Source organism: Selaginella moellendorffii, unplaced genomic scaffold (assembly GCF_000143415.4).
Source record: "Selaginella moellendorffii unplaced genomic scaffold, v1.0 SELMOscaffold_14, whole genome shotgun sequence".
Lineage (NCBI taxonomy): Eukaryota > Viridiplantae > Streptophyta > Lycopodiopsida > Selaginellales > Selaginellaceae > Selaginella > Selaginella moellendorffii.
This window is the reverse complement of record NW_003314275.1, coordinates 1,264,281-1,288,541: the sequence shown is the minus strand read 5'-3', so window position 1 is coordinate 1,288,541 and position 24,261 is coordinate 1,264,281. Positions and strand designations below refer to the sequence as shown.

At 40.9% G+C, this 24,261-nt stretch overlaps 3 protein-coding genes across 3 annotated transcripts; 1 reads left to right on the top strand and 2 right to left on the bottom strand.

The window, feature by feature from the left end:
* Positions 1–1,609: 1,609 nt before the first annotated feature.
* Positions 1,610–5,285, bottom strand: LOC9632200 (SNF2 domain-containing protein CLASSY 1). Its single transcript, XM_024675442.1, has 6 exons — positions 5,129–5,285; positions 4,938–5,048; positions 4,595–4,827; positions 3,613–4,521; positions 3,431–3,559; positions 1,610–3,376 (listed from the first exon to the last, which is right to left on the bottom strand). Exons 1-6 carry the CDS (start codon positions 5,265–5,267, stop codon positions 1,697–1,699), a joined length of 3,201 nt encoding a protein of 1,066 aa, XP_024531210.1. The 5' UTR covers positions 5,268–5,285; the 3' UTR covers positions 1,610–1,696.
* A 142-nt stretch (positions 5,286–5,427) lies between these two features.
* LOC9646648 (transcriptional activator FHA1) lies at positions 5,428–7,365 on the top strand. Its single transcript, XM_024675409.1, has 4 exons — positions 5,428–5,490; positions 5,559–6,359; positions 6,821–6,939; positions 7,058–7,365. Exons 2-4 carry the CDS (start codon positions 5,711–5,713, stop codon positions 7,262–7,264), a joined length of 975 nt encoding a protein of 324 aa, XP_024531177.1. The 5' UTR covers positions 5,428–5,490; positions 5,559–5,710; the 3' UTR covers positions 7,265–7,365.
* A 13,746-nt stretch (positions 7,366–21,111) lies between these two features.
* On the bottom strand, positions 21,112–23,458 carry LOC9646647 (WRKY transcription factor WRKY51). Its single transcript, XM_002970220.2, has 3 exons — positions 22,189–23,458; positions 21,998–22,123; positions 21,112–21,890 (listed from the first exon to the last, which is right to left on the bottom strand). Exons 1-3 carry the CDS (start codon positions 22,929–22,931, stop codon positions 21,725–21,727), a joined length of 1,035 nt encoding a protein of 344 aa, XP_002970266.2. The 5' UTR covers positions 22,932–23,458; the 3' UTR covers positions 21,112–21,724.
* Between the last annotated feature and the right edge of the window lie 803 nt (positions 23,459–24,261).

The window sequence follows — 24,261 nt, the reverse complement described above, 5'->3', positions numbered from 1 at the left end:
TCTCCATCTCTTTGAAGAACCAAGTCACAATCTGCAGTTTTGGAGCTAAGCAGTGGATCTCGCCCATGGCTCTGGTTTCGGATACAGTGGGCAGTCAAAGAGGACGTGGTCGACTTGCTTTTGGTTACAGCGTGATATTCCTGCAGTACACAAGGCCTGCAATGTTGTCCTTGTTCAAGCTCTAACTGATGTGCACAGCATCTGTATGACCATAACACGATAAATCTCATATTTTGTAGCAGTTGCGACAAGCCAATGTTGCATAGCTTGGGTCTATCCAATATTGGTTGTTCCAATGATTCGATAGAACGTCTTCCAGGTCTAATCCCAGGTGTTCCATCCATTCTTGCAATTCCTTCCACTGTGGTTCATGCTGGATGAAGTTTGTGTGAAGTGCTTCTAACATACCCCAGATATATCCGGGTAGTCCTGGATCTGTGACTTCACAGGCAACTGGTGGCACTTTAGCATTATAGAATAGTCTTCCAATCTGTGACTGTATTGTTATGACAGTCTGACTAGAAACTATAGTATGCCATTTGTGCGGCTTTCTTTGACACCTTCAGTCCATGTTCCTTGTTTGTGCACCTATCCCAAGTATCCTGGAAGATATTATTACTTGAAGCTCGCGAGTGTGTCTGCATCCGGGGCAACCAGCAGCAAGTCGTCAGCATATAGAAGCGAGTATACGATAATTCTTCTCCTTTAATATCACTTCCAACGCCCCAATGTATATTGCAAACAATGTAGGGGAGAGTGGACACTTTTGCGTATGGTTGATGACCATTAAAGATTTGGAGTTTCACCAATTTGTAAAGCTCAATGATGGCAGCTCAGTGATGTCTGTCAAATGCCTTGGCAAGTCGATAACCACTTTGAAGCGAAGATCCATTTTCTAGTTCTTATCAAAACAAAGTGAATCTCTAAAACTCTGGGAGTCGTTGCCTCTGGGATTCCCATGTACAATTCAAACTGGGAAAATCTAGTCCATGGGCGTTCAAGCTCACCTTTTGGATAACTACAATGAGTATAACGGCGCAAATACAAAAGAGCTGCTCAACAAGGCAAACAAGAAGCCCCCACTACATGATCCCGTCAAACATCCATCCCCAGAGCTAGAAGATGAACAGGAAACAGCCATCCAGCAATCTCCAGAAGAGGATGGCCAAAATGGTGACAGTCACCGACGCAGCTGCTTACATCTTACAAAAAGCAAGCACAGCAGGTAAAGAACAAGCCATTGGAGGTTGGGGAGCCTGGATCGCCAAGAGCTAACGTGCTGCATGGCAAAGATCTCGAAGTCCTTCCCTTGTGTGATGTGTGATTTCTCTTGTTAGAATATTGAGATCTTATCTCATCTGATAAGTACAAAGAAATGGTGCAAAGCCACCACATCAAGAGAGGAGCTATAGGTGGCATTGATCTCTCTCTCGAGCGTAGCCTGGACAATCCTAGAAATTTCTATCTGGGTGGCCACCACTTGGCAATAGATCCAATGGCTGCGTCACACCCAAAAACTCCACTCTTTGGAAACACGACGTGACACCTCGCTTGCTATGGGATGTTCGTGTAGTGCATGAATAGCTTACCATCAGGTAGCCACGCCAGATTTCCCGTCTTGGACCATTCATTGAAAATCAATGGTAACCATCAGAAAAGAAAATGACAGCTATGTCATCCAATCGGATGAAACGATTCACTGTGAGCCGGGAGTTTGATTCTCCCCCTGTTCGAAGAAGTGATCCCTGTAACACACTCGCAACACCATCCCCTCGGCGTGGATCTGCGCCAGCAGTTTGTCCTCGCTGAAAATCTCCTCCGCGCTCAGCGACGCCGGCTCTTGCGGCCTCGGCGCGGCGCTCCCAGCCGTCTCGAAGATGGCCTCGGAGCAAAAGTCCTTCCACTTTGTCCGCGAGTTCTTCACTGTCTCCACCTCCGTCACCAGCCGGTAGACGAACACCTTGCGCTTCTGCCCAAGCCGGAACGCCCGGCTGATCGCCTGGTTGGTCTGCGCCGGGTTCCACACCGGATGGAGCAGCACCACTCTCGAGGCCCCGACGAGCGTGATCCCCTCCGCGCAGGCTCGGATGGACGCCAGGCACACGCGCGCCTCGGACCCCTCCGCGTTGAACCTGTCCATAAGTTCGTGTCGCTCCTCGGTCACCAGCGCCCCGTGGAGGAACACCACCTCCTTGTCTCGCGACCACCCGCGCTCCAGCTCCAGCATGCGCAGCAGCAAGTGGAATGGCGCCAGGAACTCGCCAAACACGAGCACCTTCTCGTTGGCGCACTGGCACAGCTCGATGAGCTTCATCACGAACGCCGTCTTCATGCTGGCGCGCACGTCCACCACCTCCGCCGCCACGGCGGAGAAGTCACCCCCGGCGGCCTCGGCGCTCCTCAGCAGCGGGTGGATGGAGATCCTGGTCCGGGTGATGTCCATCTCGAGCGTGCCCGCCACTGCGGCCACCAGCTTGTGCTGGAGCTCCGTCATGGCCGTGGTTATCTCGTAGTCCCGCAGCCCCGGGAGGACCTCCGTGAGGATGGCACCCGTGTAGTGGTCCGTGAATCCCTGCGTCATCTTCACCAGCTTCATCTGCGCGGCTTGCATCTCCCTGTGGCCATGACCGTCGTCGAACTTCCTGCCTATCTCCTTGATGAACCACCTCCGAGCTCGGTCCTCCATCTGGAGCTGCTGGATGAAGTTGGGCCTCGCGAGAAAGATGAGGTTGAAGAGCTCCTCGAACGTGTTCTGGAACAAGGTGCCGGACAGCAGTATCCGCAGCTTGGTCTTCATATTCATCACCGCGTTCCTGAGAAGCGTTCCATTCGATCGCAGCGTGTGCCCCTCGTCCAGGATCACCAGCTCCGGGCTCTCGAGCATGTAGCTGCGGTACTCCTTCTTCAAGCTCATCTTCATAAACAAGGTGAAGCCCATCACCAGCACGCCCCGTTGCCTGTGCCACCGTGAGAGGACCTCTAGCCGCCTTGACTTCCGAGAGCTCAAGAAGAATGGTGTCTCCATCTGGGATTTCCGGAACTCTTCTCTCCATACGTTCTGGACCATCTTCGGACAAAGCACGAGCAGCCGGCACCCCGCCATGATTTCTTTGTACTTTAAATAGAAGTAAACCGTGGCAAACGTCTTGCCGGTGCCAGGGGCGTGTGCCAGAATGCAGCCTCCCTCCTCGTCCACGATGTTTCTCTTCATAAAGCGCACGGCACGTCTTTGATGGGCATGTAAGCTTCTTCTTGTGTCAGTACTGGGAAAGTAAGGGTCGTCGGCCAGGTCGTCGTTTAGATCGTTGAGTTCCGGCCTTCTAATGAAGGGATCCGGATTTTCAAGTACGTTCTGCGGCAGCCTGAAGCTCCAGTCCTGCAAAAAAACTCATTTAGCGCTAGTATATCTGTAGAAACCAAACGAGCTTACCGGATGTGGCGCCATCTCTTCGATAGGAATCCCAACGTATCCACATACACTGCAAATAAGTCCCACCAACTCGTTCAAAACGTAGTCGTGTACCTCACATATATCGTCAAAGCTGCTCATGCGTGGTGCCTGTAAAAAACAGGAATTATTGTGAGCATGCATGATATACTAGAATCACTGACCTCATCTTCTTCAGTTTTTCTTGGAAACACCATCTCCATTTCCCTCAAGATTTTCTCTTCCATTGTCGGCTCTGGCTCGAAACTAACATGCTTTCTGTTCCAATAATCTTCCAGGCTTACCAGATATCCTTGTTCCTTTTCAAGGTCCTCCTCCGCTAAGTGTGTGTAAATGTCTGTCTCTGTCCTTTTTCTACTTTTCTTTCTGTGAGCGCTCGCCCTGTCACCACGAGTGGCCCTGTCATCTTCACGCTTACGCTTTAAAGACTTGCTTTTCTTCTTCACCTTGGGCGTTTTGTCCTTCAAAGCGTCCCTTCTAGACGAGCTTTTCTCTCGGTGCCTTAAAGTCTGTTCATTTCCAGGCCTCTTGGTTTTCTTCGCTTTCTCCTTCGACCTGCGTACTCCCTGGACAGGCTTTCTCGGTGACACATACGTTCTTTCGTTTAGTCTGTCAACGTAGTCCTCTTCATCCGAGTCTACTACCTCAGTCGGGCGAAGCTCTGCGTCCAACAAGGCCTCAAAGTCGTCGCTGGAAGAGTCATCGTCGATTACTTCGAGCTCGTAGCAGCCATGCCTGTGGTGGTGATCGTGGTGGTGGTGGCGGTGGCGTTGGATTCCCAGGCCGTATCTGCTTCCATCATGTTTGCTCTTGATCGAGCCAACGTCACGAGACCATACCCGTTTCGCCAATCCCGGCTGGATTGCCGCTTGCACGACCTCCTCGAAGTCAATGTGGTTGGGCGCTTGCAAGATTTTTATCCTCGCAATGCCTACAGTCTCAGGTTTGTGTTTTAGTGTTGTCAAGTCTGTTACCTTGTCACCGATGCTGTACAGTTTAACGATTATCCTACAGTCGCATTTAGTGTCGTGTGGTCTTTTGTGAACTTTGTCAATGTTAGCGTCATGCCAAGCCTGCACAGAAAGAGTGGAAGTCACAAACTCAGAAGATAGAAAGTCACAAACTGAAAAGAAGATACTAGCGTACCTTCACATTAGTCTGTGGGTGACGAGCAAAGACGCAAACATCCACGCCTTCTTTGAGAAGAATGCAGTCTTCGTCGCTCGCCCTTCGACTGCTAAGTCTGATGCATTGCAAATCTATTCTCACGTCCTTCTTCTCGAATTCCACACAGCGCACAATGTAAGCGCCGCTACTGGCTTCCTCCTCACGTATGGAATCCACAGTCCACCAGCGATCGCGGAAGAAAACTTCGAGAGCTGTGCAAGATAAACAGAGAAAGATGGGAGGAAATGGAAGAGGAGAGTTATGAGCTCAAGTACCGGTTGGAACGAGAAGAAAAAAATCTGCTTAGAATGACAAGGCTTACACGGCTGTGGTGTGAGCTCGGTGCTCGCCTTGTTGAATTTGAAATGGCAGCAGGTCTTGCATTGAGCGCGCGTCCCGCGCTTGCGGCAAGATGCGAAAGAAAACGGCAATGCTGGATCCAAGAAGCGGCAAAAGCCTCAGGATATCCCGCGAAATATGCGGAGAAACGAGCTCCAGGACGCGAAATCTCACCTGATTTCGCTGGCCCGGAGACGATCTCGACGGCGGAAGACTCAGAATCGCTGCTGCTGGCGCTGGCGCTGCGATCGGACGAGGAGGAGGAGTCGGACGACGAGGTGGAGAGAACGATCGGTCCGCTGGACGAATCCATCCACTCCTAAACCCTAACGAGCCGCTACCACGGACGGATTTTCTCTCGTGGCATACGCATGCTGTTTTTAAGGACATTCATACTCGAGTCTCCCGGAACGTTGGATCGCAACGACGTGGCCAAAATCTGGCCGTTGGGGCTCCGTGGGCTAGGGCTTTTAATCGTCGCGAGTGGGAAGAAATCGGGGAGCTCGAGCGCCAAGGCCCAAGAGTGATGGTCACTGGTAAGTCCCATCGATTAGACCCGAGATTTCCTTAGCTCCAGCGCCGCTTACTCCAAATCTTTCGCCAGATCATTGATTGCTCCAGCAATCTCGAGAGAATCACCGGCATTTTTTAAGAATTTCGGCAGGAGAGAGGGTTTTTTTTTCCTCTATGGGGAGATAGGGAAGAACAGTGGAGAGCTCCAGGGGAGGGGATTGGTCCTAGAGAACAGATCTAGCGATGGGAGAGTTGGAGGCAGGGTTTGCAAAGCTCCAAGGCGAAGATTTCGAGTACTACATGCAGACTTACTCGATCATCCTGGGGAGGAACAGCAAGAAGTCGACAGTGGATGTGGATCTGGCTAGCATGGGCGGGGGCATGAACATCTCCCGGCAGCACGCACGGATTTACTACGACTTTGGCAGGAAGAGATTCGCGCTGGAGGTGCTTAGCAAGAATGGGTGCTACGTCGAGGGCGTCTTGTATCTCCGCGGCACCTCCCACGTCAAGCTCGACTCCCAGGACTTGCTCCAGATTGGCGAGAAGAAGTTCTACTTCTTGCTACCCACGAAGCAGATCTCCATCGCCAAGCCCACTCCTCCTCCGCCTCCTCTCACGACGATGGTGGCTCCGGCTCCCATTGCTCTGGCGGCTCCCGGAGGAGGATCTAGCGGCAAGAAGCGGTCGAAGCAATCCAAGGCGGAAGATGGCTCTTCTCGAAAAGAATCGAAGAAGAGGAAATCGGCTGGAGGGGAGGCAGCGGCACTTTCAGCAGCAGCAGCGATGCAGGCAGGACTTTCGATCGCCAGTGGAAGCAGCGGTGGAAATGGCGTGTATCCTCATCCTCACTCGACGCCACCACCCTCTGGGGGTCCTGCCTATTCATCCGGTACGTAAAAACTTGTCTAGAGCAGAAGAGAGAAGTATTAGCCTTAGCGGGAAGGTTTTCTAGAGTGACTGTTGTTTGAGTGCTTTGTTCTTGTAGAAAGCTGTGAAGATTTAAGAAACCAAAGAGAACTGGGTATGAAACTTACGTTTGTGTGTGATCTCTTCCTTCTACTTTCATTCCAGTCATGGTTTTCGTCCAGTTTTTAGAACTTTATTCTCTTTTCTTCTTTCTCTTGAGCTCTATACTAACGTCCGTCTCTTGTTGTCGATATAGATGAGAGATTGGGAGGTTTGGATTCGTCGAGCGCTTGAGCAGTAAAGATCCCTCCCTCCCTCTCTTTCTCTTCCGCTTTCTTTTCGCAGCTTAAGCATTGTTTGTTACTTATAAGAAGCTCTTTCCTCTCATTTGACCCAGTCCAAGCATCGTTGTCAAGGTTCTAACTTGGTGCGTGCCGTGCGCAGAGAAACCACCTCCTTACACTTCGGCCGAGGAGAGGGAGGTTGTAGCGGCCATTGGCTCCGTGCTGTCTGACCTCTGCGGCCCTGGCGAGTGGATGCCAATCGTGGAGCTGTTTAACGAGGTACTTAAGTCTCTAAACGCGTCCCTTTTTCTTTCATACATGGAGATTACTAGCAGAACAAAGTTTCTCACGCGAGTTCTTCGTTGTTTTTGTTTCCGGTGAACTTGTTCTCTTGTAGCTGCATGCTCCGGAGCACTACTCAAGCATTTGCTCCCCAGCAAAGGTGTGGAAAGTTGTGGAGGTGAAGACGGAGGAAGATGGAGCAAGGCCATGGGACGGGCTGCTTGGACTCCTCCGGAGATACCCGGAGCACTTCATCATCAATATCAAGACCAAAGGGCGCCAGTCGGCAGAATATGTGTCTCTTGTGTCCTTGGTTTCGTAAAAATTCAGGGGAAACCAGAAACTGGAATAACCACTTACCTGTAAACAGAGCATACTTCTATTTTATTCGTTCCAAAAATAAATACAGTAATCATTTAGGAATATGTTTTTGATCTAACGGTTGAAATTAATAGCAACATTTGGTTTGCTTTATTTATTAATCCAATTGATCAAATAAAGTTTACAATTATAAGCATGTTTGTAATTTATAAACACAAAATTAATCTTATTGAATATTAACCATTAGATGATAAAATAAATAAGAATATACTAGAAAGGGTTTAAGAAAGTTTATAAATTATAAACATGTTTATAAATTATAAATACAAAATTATTCTAAATAAATAATAACCGTTAGATAGTAAAATATTCTAGAATATTCAAACATATTCTAAATATATCCACTACAAAACAATTAATTTCAAATGTTAGGGCTGGAGTCGAATTCCATGCTGAGCTCGATTGGCTCAGCTATTCCTAGAATGTTGGCATGGAGAATGCACTGATTCACATGTACGATCTTTGAGGGCATGAATCGTTGCCAGTGCAGCGTTGCTTCATGGACGTCGCTCATCCTTGGCTACGTTGAATACCTAGCTCTAGAGATATTCCACCGCAGGAGTGTTGACGGATTCGCAGAGCTTTGTCAAGGCGTGCTCCAATCTGGCGGTTAAGCCTGCAAAATGGGTCTGGATTTGCACGCTCAAGCTAACAAGTATGCATTTCTTTCCAACATCTACGTGTGTGTAATGTGCTCATAACTTTCTATTCGAAGTGTGGGAGAATTGAGGAGTCTTTCGAGGGATTCTCCGGCCAAACGTTGTGTCGTGGACAAGTTTGATCCTGGGCCATGAACAAGGTCATCTATTTCTTCTCTCTCACGCAATGCAAGGAATGCGTGCCAGATGGTCAACCGTTCTTTGCGGTGCTCAAGGCCTTTGGCAGCGAGACCCAAAAGGCTCCGATCACAGTGAAAAGGCTTTTCCAGGTGTTTAGATTGGTTTGCCCGCAGCGGCTATGAGTCTGATGTATTCATCACCAGCCATAATCGACATATATGCAAAGTTTGTCAACATGGTGGAGGCCCGTGGAGTTTTCAGAGGCATTGCCGTCGAGGTGTTGTCTTCTGGACGACAGTTATACTGGGACATGCTCAAAACGGTGAAGCCGAGGTGGCCTTGGATTTCTTCTCAAGGATGTAGTCAGATGTGGAGGGTGTGTAGCAGGCGCCAAGGTTTTTGTTGCTGCAATTCTGGCATGTGCGAGCCTGGCTACACAAGAGCTGCTCGAGCGAATTCATGGGAAGCTCATGAAGCTCGTGAAGCTCCAGGCTCTGGAGAAAGGGATGGAACTAGAAAACTTTCTGCAATAGATAATGTTAAGTTACAATAGTAAAAGAAAAACCAAGGCAACATAGTTCCAGGTCTGTATTATTAATAGAGTAGTTCCCAGCATTGGTGTCTGTTTGTTGTCGATCTCACAAAATATGTAAAAAAAAAGTTTTATTCTCAAATAGCCCAAGCATTTGCCATGAAGGATGCATATGTTTCCATAACTTCATTTATGAGTTACATAAATTTTTCTAGTAATAGCACTCCAATCTCATAATCCTCAACACAATCTATTCTTCTGAGTTGTCTTTCAGCCCATCTGCTGCATTTTTCAATATGAAATTCAGAAACTTAATATAAACAAACCTAAAGACAAAATTCATTGAAATCGTCTTAGACAGTGTAAGAAATACAGGCGTCTATGTCAATCAATTGTGAGAACTGCTCATCCTCTGCTAAATTTCTCGAGTCAGAGTTCTCCTTTTTTGATATCTCCTACCTGGCTGTAAATGAGTTCTAGGGCTCAATGCTCCTGGCCACCATGGAATAAAAAATCTGCTGGTTGCTAGAGGACATGTCCAATTCGATACATCAGCATCACCCTCTAATAGAATTCCACATGCCGAGCTCTCCTTCCAAGCCCCACATCCCTAAGCTACAACTTGAGCACTGTGGTGAGGCTTTTGGCGTCTACAGTGAATCCAAGAACCAGCTCCTTGTATATGCTAGAATCAGTGAGTGTGAGTGAGCTTGCAAGCATCTTTACATGACAGGGTTAGGATATGTTGCATGAGCTTGTGGCAGACATTCAGCTGTGGCTGAACCATGATTCTACTTAAGTTTAGAGGACGGTGGTGTCTTCCCAACACCTGTGTGCATTCCCAGCTGATGATGGCAGCAACGATTTCATCCATGACATTTTAATCACTTATTTTACAAATTTGATCTGGGCTACTGTTAAGTATAGCACGATCTGTTAAAAACCACTATTTTCTCATAGGAATGAGTAATCTGCTATCACCAGTTCTTTTTGTGATGTGAGATGAAGAGGAAGTATTCTAGAACTTTACTTCTCTCATGGAACGATTGGTCTAAATATCCACCATAATCAAAATGGCATGCACTCATAGCTTCTGGCTCTTTCAAAGGTACATATATACTCTCTACTGGGGGTTTGAGTTAGTTATATGTGCAGTTGGTGCAACTTTTATTCAAGAGGTGAACTTATGGTTTTTCCCATTTGATTTTAACGTTTTGGTGCAGAGAATTCACGTTACTATCAACTTTTATCACTCTAAATATTGTTCTAGATCTTAGGCAATATCACATTGGTGATGGATCTTATGCAAGTACAAAGCTACCACTGACTTTGTCAAAAATTGTTAGAAGGTAAAAGAGTGATTCATTCAAAGTTGTGATCTTGGATGTTGTATTAGGTGACTAGAACACAAATAGTTTTATAACACTTTAATGACAACAGAAGTAAGTGAAGATTTTTCTTGATAACCATGATTTAAAATTTATGTTCTTCAGGAGCTTAAGGTGAATTCCTAAATTTTTACAAAGAGTTGGTTACCAGAATCTGGCAATTGAACTTCTATTACTATAGGTGTACTTATACTCTTTCTTTCAGTTTTGAATGTATGCTTCATACTTAGTCACAAAGATGTATGAAAAGATAATTATCATTGTATAACTAAAAAACCTTATTGGTGGTGAGGAGGATACAAGAGCACTTCTAAATTTCTTCCTTTTCCCCTCTTCCTATTCTTCTTTTACAAACTTTTGGAAAAGGACAATCCTAGGATCTTTGCTAGTAATTTTTTTCCCTCCTCTACATGGCAAGAGTGGACGCAAGTGCTTAGTAGCTGCATTCTGCACTTGCAAAGTTACAATGACCAACTTCTAGCATCAAAAGTTATAAATGACTATTCAATTATACTCTTTTAGACATGACTCTCACTTTTTGTTTTTTCAGACCAAAGAAAAGGCTACATCCTATCCTTAGAAAAAGGATCTTTGCTAGTAATTTCTTCACCTCCTCCACGCAGCTAGAGTGGATGTAAATGCTGAGCACTTACACTTGCAAAGTTATTGTGACTAACTTATTTGTAACATCAAAAGCTATAAATGAGTATTCAATTACAACTCTTTTAAACACGACTCTAGATATTGAGCATTTATGAGTATGTCTTTTGTCCCGAAGGGATCCACTGTAGGACTGTGGTATGGCCAGAAATAGAGTGTGATTAAAAATAAATCACATAGTTAAAATGTTGCTCTCTTCCAGAAATATAGCTTTTATATGGGGTGCCAAGGAACTTTTGCACAGCTATAAGTAAATCTACTTTCTTTTGACCTTTCTCCCTAGCAGGAAATGTGTCAAATCTTGACACACAAACTCCTTCCATCTCCTTCAAAGTTCAATACTATTCTTAGTTTTTCTTCAAATCTAACTACAAGCCAGCCCATGCTATGGCCATGTCCTGCATGATGGCAACTAGGGCCTACCATAGCCACTAGCACAAGGCTCTATAGCTGGGATAAGGGGCTTAGTGGGTAGCATCTTGATCGTGATCTTTCCACTCCATAGGTTCCTGGATATAGAGGTTTTTTTTTAATTTCTTTGATTTTATTGGAAAAAGTAGATTCCTTTTTTATATTATTAAGTAGTTACTAGAATATTCTTAGCAGCTGTACATAAGAGAATCAAGAGAGAGAAAGAGCCTTGCACTACTTGTAATCAATATTTTATTCTTGGATATTACTAAAAATAGGTAAAAGAGAACCATTGACACCACAAATCCCTCTTTAGTTGAATGTGCACTACCAAGATCCATCCCCATGGATTTATCTTGTGTGATCATAATCCAAGGCTTTACTTGCTCCCCTTTTTAGAGGAAGAGAGATCTGCAATAACTTCAGAAAGTACGTGTGTAATTCTCTCAGGCAAGCTCTTTACATTATCTACCATAAAAATTTGAGATAGACATCTTGGTTTAAGGTATATTTTCATATTGAGGAAAGCACCTTGATATTGATTTTATCTTTCTTACTGCATAGATCATTTCAATAGTTGACAAAGGTAATAGAATTTTTGTTATTTCTAAGAGTGACATTTTATTTGCAAAATGAACAACAACAAGAACATTGTAAGCAACCTTGCCAAATCAAATGCTTGTGCTCTTAACATTTGTCCTGATATAGTCTCATATTGCAATGAGAAGCTTTAATGTCTTCTAGGTGCTAGCATTTCTAAACAAATCACACTAGATTTTATATACATATAGAGAGAGAGAGAGAGAGAGAGAGAGAGAGAGAGAGAGAGAGAGAGAGAGAGAGAGAGAGAGAGAGAGAGAGTTGGACTAGCCATGGCTATAGCTTTCCCAATCTCCTTTTGTTAACAGTATGATAAAAGAATTAGAGCTTTACTTTTAGCTTTACTAGTTTAAGCAAAGACCATCTGTTTACATCTTAAAGCCTGTCTTTGGCATGAGACAATTCTTGCCTTTGATTCTATTACCAATTTTATGCATTTGTGCACATATTAGGAACTACCCAAGAGAGAGACATAGATGAAACACTATTACCTTGTGTGAGTAAACAACTCTTCAAGTATAAATCTCACTTTATAAGGTAATATGATATAATTGATTTCATCATACAAGTAAACTGACTAAAGCTTATAATACCAATGTCTTGTAAGAACCTGATCACTTAGATTCAATGTATCAAAAACAATCCTTGAGGCTATAAGGTAGGAAGAACATATTAGAGCAATAACTATACATTTTAAATGTTTCTTTTGCAAGGAAACTTTGGTTTTCTTAGATTCTAAGAAAGTTTTAATGGTGTTTGGAACATAGGATTGTTTTTGGGTTCAAATGCCCAAACTGTTATGATGCCAAGCAAAACTAGTGATTTTCAAAGATTGTTTAGTTTGAAGAATAAAGTACATTACTTTGTTTTCTTTGTGTACTTTTTCTTAATATTATGTTATTCTTGGATAGGAAAAGAGTAAGTGGCCAAGTGTATTGTGAAAAAATTTACACTACAATCATATACAAAAATGATTAAAAAAAGTAATTGAAATTACTATAAAACTACCTTATAAATTTTATATAAATTTTTTAATTACTTTTAAAACTAGTTTTGTGATGTTTACATTTATTTTCATAAAAATTTTAATCATTTTTTACAATGTTTTATACCACTGTAACGTGCAACCACCTCCTAGACAAAATGAACTATTTAGTTTCAAAGATATCATAGTAAGTAAAATTTCTTGTTAGAAAGTATTATTTTTTATCTTTATCCTTCTTCCTGCATTTGCATTTTGTACTGGCTAAAGCATCTCAATGGTCATATTGAAGTCATGAGTGCATATTATCATTAGCTATGATGGATATCAAAATATAACTAGCTAAATTTTAGCAAAAATTACTAATATATTATGTATATATGCATTTGCAATAATATGTGGAGATGGTTACTATTATTACAAATTTGTGAAAGGATCCTATTAATCTGTAAACACTAAGTTTAGCTGGAAGAATTCCTCCTAGCAACCACCACTATTTAATAACCCACCATCCAACAAAATTGTTGTGGCTGTTGCTTCAAGCTAAACTACCTTTTAAGATAAAAGATAACTAGAATGCCCTTATAACTTTTATAAACATCTTGTAATTTTGTATCTGGATCATTTGTTCATAATTGTAGAAACCAAATCTCTTTTATCTTGAACAATTTAGTTGTACTGTTTAGTGCCAAGTAAATTTGGGCTCCTTTCAAAGACTTGATGATTTCAAAAAGAATTTTAACTCTTTTTAAAATGTATGGCACTTGGTTTCCCTGAACAATCATAAGCACTAACTCTAAAAAGTTTTTGCTAAAAGTGTGTCATGATTTTATCAAATCAGATAATAGTCTTGAGATACTCTTGAATTTACTTGATTTTAGTTAATAAAACCTATAATTTATATGTTTCAGAAAAGATTAAAATAGATGAGATTTTCTTTGTATCTTTCTGTGAAATTATTGTTTAGTTTCTATATCAAAGGTGATAACCACAAAATAACTAACCTTGATGAGGTAAATTAAGAGCCATAATGTTTTCATGCAATTTAAACCATTCTATATTGTTGGAGAACCAAATTATAAACAATCACAAACAAGCTCATTTATCTTCGAGCTTAGGGGCCTTATTCCTAAGTGGGAGCCAAAAAAGTATTATTTCTTATCTCAAGCTTAAGATTTCTTTAAAATTTCATTTATTCATTCATTCATTCATTATATACAAGTACTTGCCCAACAAATGCTGGGTGGTTTACAAAGAGGTGCATGCCTGTCAAGTCTTCGACCAGATAGAGAGGCATGATGTTGTCTCGTAGATGACGCTGATGCTTGGATATGTCCAGGTGGAGCAAGCACTGGCTGCACTGGATCTCTTCTCACGGATGCAGCAAGTCCAAGGCCTGGTACTTGATGCTCCAACTTATGCCACCGCGCTCTGGGCCTGCAAGAGCTCCACGGCTCTGGAGACTGGAAGGGCCATCCACCAGCAGATCCGTCACGCCAAGATGGAAGCCAAGGTGGTCGTCGTGAATTCTCTGCTGGGCTTCTATGGATGGTGCGGCTGCATGGCAGAAGCTCACGAAGTTTTCAACTCGGTGGCCAGTGCAGGACGTGATGCTGTGACTTGGAACGCAATCATTGCCGGCTACTGCCACCAGGGGGATGTAGCCTCAGCGCTTAGGCTCTTCAAGCGGATGCTGGACGATCACTGGCAGCGTACTTTAGCTTCTCCTTCCTTTGACAGCTCACAGAGCTCCCTCGACACCTTCAGGTTGCACACACTTCAGGTCACTTGCATACCTTGCATCACCCACACCCGCTGCCATGGTGCCAGTCAGCTCCAAGATTCGAGCATAGCCCAGCTCTTCATTTTTGGCGAACTCCCTCACCAGTCCTGCCTGTGGTGCTGTTCACACACCGCGCACAAGTGAGTTGATCCCGAAAGGAGCCTGGCTTGTGTGCTTGACTACAATTCTACCTGTTATCCCCATGAGCACCTCCTCTAGGAGCTTACAGACGCAAACTCTCACGCAAATGCCCACACAACTGCATTCGAGAAAAACAGCCACATGGTGTAACACTTGTCACCATGCCCTCTTCCCTTCCCGGCCACACGTGCCACACGTGCATCTCACGTGGCCACCACAACATTGAGCCGATATTCCCACTAACCATGGCCACCAGTCCTGGCCCAGGCCTGGGGTGCCCCCCCTTTCCAAAAACCATGGCTCCAGGCCAGGGATTGGACGGCTATGGGGGTCTGCACCCTTTGTTCATATTATTATAGATTTTAGTCTTGTGGTACCTTCAAAGAAACATAAGGCCAAGAGATTTAATTGCTTTCAAAGTTAAGTGAGGAATGGAGCTATATGCTTATGGTGTATTAGTAGGCATAACATGAAAATTGAAAAGACTGATGTGATATATATATATATATATATATATATAAATATAAGGGTTCAAAACTTATTTTTGATTCTATTTACTTTTGTGTTAATCTTTAAGACTTACTAGAATTATATACTTCCATATATAAGATCTGGATTTTCAAGGCTATAAGCAAATCTAAAACCATGTAATAATTTGAAATCTCTGTAGCATGATAGTTTATAATAAATATCTCTTATTTAATATTTTTTAAATATTAATTCTTTTATAGAATGTTTAGGTTTTCTTGAGAAAATGATAACTGCCTCATGACTTTAATCTTACATAGCATGCAATCTAAGGTTGGCTAGGCATTTAATATGAAAGATATCAAATAGCTTATTGACATTAAAAATTGTGGTTGACTCCCTAGTATTGTTAAGCACTGTCATTTTCTTATTATTATTAAGCATCTATTACATGTGACTAGAACACTTGCTTAAAAGTTTCTTTATAATAGAAAACATTTCATTTATTAATTTATTTCTATGAGGTCCATATGTACAACTATGATACCATTTACTAATAATAGTGTAATAGAATTTTGATAGGTATCTAATTGGTTTTAATCCGGACCATTCACTCTTATATATAAGTTAAGGTTTTTGGGCTAATTGATATGCACATTTTTATATTTCATTTTCATATTCCATACATTCACATCAGTAGAGATGAAAAGTAGTTTTAATTGCCCTTAAGGAGTATTTAGATTTAGGATTTTGGTTTAGATACAACTTTTACATCATTTAAATCTCCCTTTAAAATGTTTTCAATTTCTCCTCTTTTGCTTTCTCTTTTTTGTTCATTTTCATGGCAAAGCAATAGTCTCCTCCTCTGACTTTACAGCAACAATTAGTGCAGTTGCTCAATGCTATGTAGTTGTAGTTGAACAATTAGACTCAATTAATGATGGCATTCACAACACATGGTATAACTCTTGCTCTTATTATCAATCCTTGCATTCAGCCGAAATTTTTCCATGGGAATCATGGGGATGATGTATATTATTGATTTAATCACTTTACAATGATTAGCATATATCATTCTTGGGAAGATGGTTGGTGTTTACATGAGTTTCTCACATGTCTCTAAAGGGCAGCACTACATTGGTATAATGGTTTGAGTGCAGCCACTTATGTAGATTAAAGTGTTCTCTTAAATGTCTTTAAATGTGCATTTGGACATATTGACGATTATAATGATGTTTTCCAAAAATTATATCATTTTTGTCAAAGGCCATTTGAGTTAATGATGCAATTTAGTGTTTGTTTCCTATTTAGTGTTTACTTTCCAAGCTCATTTTTATAAAAGGTTTTTTATTATTCTTTATATGTTGGTTGATATAAACTTAAGTTTATCTTCTATTTCTTGTTTATTGCTACATGTTGCCGTCTATATTTATGTCGTGCAGCAAAACTAATTTTCATTCTTTATAGCAACAGACATATATATAAGATAAGGCAGACTTAGTTGTGTGTGTGGATGATTTCAAGCTTGAGTTACAATTGTTGCAAGTGGTGCTGAGTCAAACTTTTGACCTCATCTTTGGTATGGATTGATTATGGTGCAATCATACCAAATGTGACTTTGAAGTTTTTCCCTTTTAGCACATACTTCTTTATAATTTTTCCATTCCTCTTTGTCCTTTTGTTTTTACTTTTGCTTTCATCAATTTTGTCTCCCCATTAGTTTTTCCTATTATTCTGTCTTATTCCTTTATTCCCTTTTCAGATCCCTTTGACGATGTTTGTGTTATAGTAGTTGATCAGCTCATGAAGGAGTATGTTAGTCTCTTTAAAATTGACTTATCATCTGGGGTTTTTAATATGTCATGTTATTCTAATTGATGATGCTTGTCTAATTAAGGTTCTTGTTTGTCATTAGTCATAAAAAAAGATCAAGATTTTATGTACAAATATCAAAGAGATGTTAGTAAAAGTGTGTTACTTAAAAGTTGCAGAGTCCTTGGGCATGTGAACTTTATCTTGTGATGAAGCTTGATAGAAGTATTTAAATCTGTATCAATTATTGTTCATTGTAAAAGTGGCAATCTCGAATGAGTACTCTATTTCTCACACTACTTATCTTTTAGATTATTTAGGGAGAAGTCATTAGTTCACTAAGCTAGATTTTGCTTTTGGTTACTGGCAAGTGCCAATAATTCCCAAAACTATTTTTCATACATTATTTAGTTTGTATAAGTTCTTGGTAATACCATTTAGTTTGAATAATGCTTTAACAACTTTCCAGTGAATGATATATGAGATTCTTTACAATATCCTGGAAATGACTATTGACTTTATTAATGATGTCTTGATCCACTTGGAGGGGACATGGGAGGAATATATACATAATGTTTGTAAGGTGTTGAATTGGCTGTGAAAAATCAGTTTAAAATTGAAGCAATCAAAGTGCATATTTGGGTTTAAGGACATTACTTATTTTGGGTATTGTATTTCTTGTAAAGGTTTGCAAATTGATCTTAACAAATTTGTGGTTGTTCTCAAGTTCTATACTTCAAAGTGTGTGAATAATCTATAATATTTTGGTTATTTCAGTGATCATTTTTCTAATCATACTGCACCATTGTAAGCATTATTAAAGATATTTCATTTGGTCTATGGACTATGAGTAAGTGTTTATGAATCTTAAAGTGTTATTAATGACTCCTCTATATATTAACAACACTTAACCTTTTATTTTGGGTGTGGTTGCTTTTAATATTAATTTTGGAGGTGTGTTGATGCAAGAGAGTTTAGGTATGTTTGGTTAGCACCATTTTATTGCATATATCAATTGTACATTACAATTAGCAAAGGTGAACTACTCTACAATAGCGAAGAAATATTTAGTAGCAGTTTGGGGTTTCAAGAAATTTCATGCATATCTACATGGCTCTCAGATATTACTAAAAGGTGATCATGTTATAGTGACTTCATTATTGAAGTGGACGAATTTATTTAATTGTATTATTCAGTGGGTTTTAAAGCTTCAAATATATGATTTCGATGTTGTTCATCGTTTGAGGAGTTCTATATTTAATGCTGACACCCTTTTTTGAGCTCCTCTTCTTTCATCGCTCTCTTCTCATATTTCTAAAAAATATGTTATTTTAGTATTTATGGATTTTTTGGATGAGGATTTTGTGTCGTTGACAATTGCTGTACTTAAAGTTTAGTGTCCATAAAGTGCGGAGCAAAATTTATTTGCTCTTGATGAGGTTCATGAGGCTCAAAAAGTTGAGCTGTGGATTTGAAGACTTTGCAATGGGTTTGAGAATTTTATATCACTTGTTGATGACTTACCATTTTGGTATTTACATTAATATTATATTGAAAACAATTTTCTTTATTTTATGGGGACAAATTCGGATGATCATTTATGGCTAGTGGTGCTTTCAATTTTTATTCCATGCTTTCTCCATACCTACTATGATTCTTTTATTTTAGGCAAACATATAGGATATTATCATGTAACTAAGAAGTTGTGCAAGTTTTTTTATTGGTTAAAGAAGTAGCATAATGTTATCCAATATATACGGAATTGCATTTGGTGCTAAGCTTTTAATACTCCCTCTTGTATTATGGAAGGACGGTTAGAGTTTATTGCAATTTCCCGTTCATTTGAGTTGGTGGCATTTGATTTGATAATGCCTTTACTATAGTGAATTATTAGCAATGAATATGTCATTATTACTTTGAATTACTTGACTCATTGGGTGCTTTTGCTAGTGTGTTTGCAATTGATGTTGGATACTTTTTCCTCAATCAAATATTATTTCAACATTCCTATCTAGAGTGAATTCTTTCAGATAATAGTCCCATATGTATAGTTGAGGCATTTCATATTTTAATGTCTCAATTGGAAATACACCACACTTTTACAAGTGTTTATCATCCACAGTTAGATGGTTTGGTGGAATGACTTGTTTGTGAACCTTCAAAGGGATAATTACAAAATATATGAACTTTCAGCATTCAAATTAGAATAGTTATTTGCCATCTTTTCAATATGCATATATATCACAAAGGTATAGAATTTTATTAATGTTTCACCATATAAACTCCTATATAGTCATAATCCGATACTACTAATAGAGTTGAGCTTACCTTTGCAATTGCCATAAGTTGCCGATGCTAGGTTTTGGGATTAATATTTGATGAATATTTTTCCACTACTCTGAGTAAAGTTTGTTAAACACCTAGGATGTTTATAAGTGGGATAACAACAATACTACAACTCCCATCATTGTCCATCTGCGAAGTATAAAGTGGATGACTTGATGTTACTCTTTTTTCCCAATCTTAATGTATATAGTTTATCTAAAGGGCTTTTTGCTTAGTGGAAAGGACTATATCGAGTGTTATGACAAGTTGGACCACAAGTTTATGAAGTTTAGCATAATGTCTAATAAACCAATCCTCTAGAAATTGTATATATATACTAGTTGAAATGCTTCGTATAAAGAGATTAAAAAAATTAATACCACCTACAGATCCACTGATACCTCTTCTTGATGTTTTTCCAGATCCCAGCCCATCCACTAGAGAATCTTGACTATTTTCCATCATTTCGAGACAAAAAGATGATGTGAAGTCTAAATATACAATTACAATGCCATATACTAATATTAGTATGGTGGGATTTTGATAGGCATTAGATTAGTTTTAATCCAGACCATTCGCTCCTATAAGGTAGCTTATAGGTCTCCTATAAGCTAGGGTTTTGGGCTAAATAATATGCACATACCTGTATTCCATTTCTATAATTCCATACATTCATATTTCTATAAATTAATATATTTTCTTAATTGGTAATTTTTTCTAATTGAACAAATTATTCATCTAAATATATTATAATAAATTATATGCCAAAAGCACCTTAAAATTTTATATTCTCTTATACAATTATAAGTAGTAACTATTCTAGAAAATATATTGAGAGCACTAAATTTTCTCAAGTATGCAAGCTTTCAATTAAACTAATATTTTGTTAAACAAATATTTATAATTTTAAAAATTTAAGGAGAATATTTATAAGTGTGTGTGTGTGTGTTAAATAAAATATATGTTTCATTTTCAGCATTATAATAATCAGGTTTAAAGTTAACTTTTTAGATGTCTTTTTATCATTTTACTTTTTTTCATTCAATACTGATATATATTGAATGTTTGATTATACAAATTAGTAAAATAATTTATTAGTTGAAGAACTTAGAAGATAATAAACATTTTCTATATGGTTAGTCATGTTTACTATTATAAAGTCTTAGTTAATTTAAAGCTGTATTTTAATATGAATTGAACATACTCATTTTATAGTCTAAATCAATGTTGTATCAATTTTCTTTAAATAAATAGAATTTTAATAAATGAACTTTTCTTTTACCAATATGTAAAACTATTAAATGCAATATTGAAAGGCATTAACAGTAAGTATTTAAAATATAAATTTTATAAATTCTACTTTATGCTATTAGATATTTATTATTTATTTAATATAAATCATAAATAACTTTTTTATAACTGAAAATGTCTATATGTACTATCTGACAGATGGTTCACTTTATATTAAGACATCTCCTTAAGTAAAATATATAGTTTCTTTAAGTGTGTTTCATGAAGTTCTAATCATTTTATATTAATTAAGAAGCTTTATTATTTTGATCTATTTTGGAGAGAAAATTGTAATTTATTAACTGTTTTTATGAGAATTGGCAATAAGAAGAAATTCACGTGTTTTAAATTAATTCTAGTTTTTTAACACTTTATAAATTATTAGGGAGTGAATAGCACAGGATTTGGGGTGAGATTTGGGATGGAAAGCTAATCAATAAGTCATGATTAATAATAATATAGATTATGTGCATTTCCCTGTATAAATTTGAGAACCAAAGTCAGTTCAAGTATTATCACTATATGCTCCTAACAGTAACACCCACTGTTAATTTCTTTTAGCCCTATACCAACAGAATAGATGTTTATGGACCATCCACAAAATCTTGTCAGAATGCTGCTATTAAACAAAGAAGATCAAATTAAACGGTTGACCACCAAAGTTTTCCTTTGTTTTCTGTTTGGTGAGTGCGGGTGTGCCACCACTGTTCCTCGTCGCAGGGACAGCCGAGAAGTCAAACTTGTGCCAGTGTACGTCCCATCTGCGAATTTTCTACCCCTTTCATGAGTATTGTGTAGCCATCCATCACGCCAGCTATTTCCTCACTGTCCACTTTGCTTTTCCCATTTTTTCTATTCTCCAAAAGCCCTGCCTTTGCCTTGTTTTCTTGTGTTCGTGATGGCGAGATTCCGCACCACACCACCGGTCAAACACCAAATAAAAGAAGCGAATATCCGCTGCCCACCATCACCGCCACCGCCGAATCCTCCCGTTGACCCGTTTCAAGGTGGAGAGAATCTTTTGCTTTCTTTTTTGCTGCGCTTGTCTCCTCTCGCGCCGATCCGATCATCACGAATCTCATCGGGCCTCTCGTCTCACACTCCATCCATCCTTTCTTTTTTGTTTTCTCGCCCCCAAATCCCTCCAAAACGTATAGATCAGCGCTGCAAAACGGATGGACGAAGCGCGGAAGAAGAAAACGCAAAGATTCCACCACTTCTTCTCTCGCGTTACGCCGGCGGCGGAGGAGGCGGAGGAGCAACCGCGATGGATGATCCCTGGTTGTGATTGTGCTCGCCCTCGTACGTGACAATGAGCATCGAGGGATCTTCCAGGCATCTCTCGACGTGCTTGCGAGCCGGGCAGCCGCGCATGCTGCTACACTTGTAGTAGCCCCTGAAAAACACAAAGAGTCAGCGCTGGTCAACATAAGTGAACTCTAGTCAACATTTAGTCAACTCTAGTAAACGAACTGTTAGCTCCAGTCAACGGCTAGTTCTTACCTCGGATGTGGCGACCCCTTGATCGGCTTCTGCCCGTACTTCCTCCACGAGTAATCGTCGGGTGGGATCTCCGCCATCTTGTTGCTGATCGCTGGCACCTTGATCGTCCTCTTCAATCGCAGCTTCCTGGAATTCCAAGAACAGGCTAAGCTATGGATCGATCGATCGAGCAAAAAGTGAAGAACACTGACCTTCTCTTGGAGCAGTGGCACTTGAGAGACGCGTGATCCTCCGGCTTGCCACTGCATTTCCTCTTGTTGGTGGCGGAAGATCCTCCTCCTCCTCCACCGCCAGGATTCCTGGGCCAGATCGGTGGGAGTGGCGGGCGAGCGTCGCCACTCCCGACGCTCACGCAATCCATGCTGAAAGTGGCGGCCGATCGCGTCGTGGAGAGCGAGGTGTTAGACAGCGGCGCCGTGGAGCTCGTCGAGACGTTGGTGTGGGACGAGACGCCCGCGGCGGCGGCGGCAGCGACGAGCTTCGATCTGGGCAGGAAATCGTACGAAGAGTCCCTGGAAGCGGAAGCGCCGTGGCGGAGATCCGGCGGCGCCGCCCGCGGCGGGCAGTGGGGCGCCTCCGCGAATGCCTGGAGGGAGCTCGAGCTTCCAGCGCCGCCAACTGGGCCGCGGCGGAATCGAGCGTGGCCTGTTCTACTGAGGAGAGAGACGACCTTGCGGAAGCTGGAGATGGCCTCGAGCGCCGCGGTGCTACACGCGGGATCGTCGTCGTGGTGGTGCCGCTGGCTGTGGAGGTGGAGATCGAGCGCCGTGGAGGAGGAGGAGGGACCGGCGGCGCGCTGGGAGAGCATCTGGATGAGGCGCTGCGCGTTGTCGAGCCCCGTCTTGGCGACCTCCGACACGGCCTCGTAGCAATCCATCGCGGCCTTGGAGCGATCGGGCTCGTAGGAGATGAAATTTGTGAGGACCTCTGTCATGGCTAGAAGATCTGGCAAGAAGAACTCTAGAGACTAGAAAGAAATTTGGGAAGAGCAGGGGATTTCTACCAAGATTGCAAGCACGAGCTCAAGAACACGGGAGAGAAGAGGGAAAGATGGGATTGGAAGGTCAGCGAGCGATCAGAGCGAGAAAGATGGAGGGGTCAACGACGCAGCGCGCTTGTCGCCGTGGAAAAGAAGAGTTTTCTTGGCTGTTCACCCTCGTCGTCGTCGCTGCCTTCGTCGTGTTTGCCAAGGTCAGTCACGGCAGTCACACGCACACACGCACGCACGGCTCCCTCTTCTCGGTTGGGCGAGCATTAGATCGACGAGGAAGCGAGAAAAAGAGGAAAGGGGCCTCCAAGGGCGAGGAAAACGATGATCCAGGACGAACTCACCAATGCTTGGAGTGACAGTGGATTGATCGATCGATGGCGCTCAGGTGTGATAAGCTTCCAAGGGGAAAATGGTCGATTCGCCCTAGCCAAAACAGCACTCACTCTGTTTAATCGATCGTGGACTTTAGAAAGTCAAAGTTTCTTTAAGGCACCTAATAAAAAACTAAGGGCTTAACCCTAAACCCTTTAGGTTTTCTTATAAGAATTCAAAATAAACAAAGATCTGAGAAATATCTGCGAGATTCAATCTTATTCATAAAGCACCATAATTAAAAGTACTACCACAAATATGAAAAAGATAAGTATGATTATGATTCGTTAATCTGTATGGTCTAAAAGCCGCATAGAAAACTGAACTCCTAAGTTATCAATCGCACCAGAAAAATAATTACTATTACTAACTATTTCTTTTCAATATATATGAACCCTTCTAAGGTGCTTGAAATTATTTAATTATAAATAAAAATGTACTTTTAGAGTATGTGCTCTTTCTTAGTAATAATCTTAATGATCCTAAGTTTTCTATTAAATATTACAAACTAAAGTTGTTAAGAATCTAATTTTTGAAATTAGATGTTGAATTAGCTTTGGGCAAGTTTCTAAAAGATAAAATGGAGAGCTATGCCATAAGTATAAAATGCAGATCAAAATGGATATGAGAGGACATTGTTGCCCATCAAGTGCTTTTTTTCTCCAAAGAGAAATCTAGTGTAACTAAAGATATTTTTTAAAAGTTAAAAAATTTGTGCCCATGTGCAAATATGGACTATCCACTATAATGGTAATGGGTGCTACTGCTAGCAATATAAAATCTTTTTTCTTCTTTTTGAAGATGTATCATATTATTAAAAACATTATATTACCTTTATAGAAGTGGTTTATAGTTTCATTTATATTGCATTTTACTGATCTTTTGTTAATATCTTGAGAAT

Bases quoted from the DNA above. Each gene is read 5' to 3' on its own strand.
- LOC9632200 (XM_024675442.1), bottom strand. From the start codon at position 5,267: ATGGATTCGTCCAGCGGACCGATCGTTCTCTCCACCTCGTCGTCCGAC. The intron at 4,828-4,937 runs GTAAGCCTTGTC...TATCTTGCACAG, and splicing joins CGAGCTCACACCACAGCCGT to CTCTCGAAGTTTTCTTCCGC. The intron at 3,377-3,430 runs GTAAGCTCGTTT...GTTTTTTTGCAG, and splicing joins AAGAGATGGCGCCACATCCG to GACTGGAGCTTCAGGCTGCC.
- LOC9646648 (XM_024675409.1), top strand. From the start codon at position 5,711: ATGGGAGAGTTGGAGGCAGGGTTTGCAAAGCTCCAAGGCGAAGATTTC. The intron at 6,360-6,820 runs GTACGTAAAAAC...TGCCGTGCGCAG, and splicing joins GGGTCCTGCCTATTCATCCG to AGAAACCACCTCCTTACACT. The intron at 6,940-7,057 runs GTACTTAAGTCT...GTTCTCTTGTAG, and splicing joins TCGTGGAGCTGTTTAACGAG to CTGCATGCTCCGGAGCACTA.
- LOC9646647 (XM_002970220.2), bottom strand. From the start codon at position 22,931: ATGACAGAGGTCCTCACAAATTTCATCTCCTACGAGCCCGATCGCTCC. The intron at 22,124-22,188 runs GTCAGTGTTCTT...TTGGAATTCCAG, and splicing joins TGCCACTGCTCCAAGAGAAG to GAAGCTGCGATTGAAGAGGA. The intron at 21,891-21,997 runs GTAAGAACTAGC...TGTGTTTTTCAG, and splicing joins AAGGGGTCGCCACATCCGAG to GGGCTACTACAAGTGTAGCA.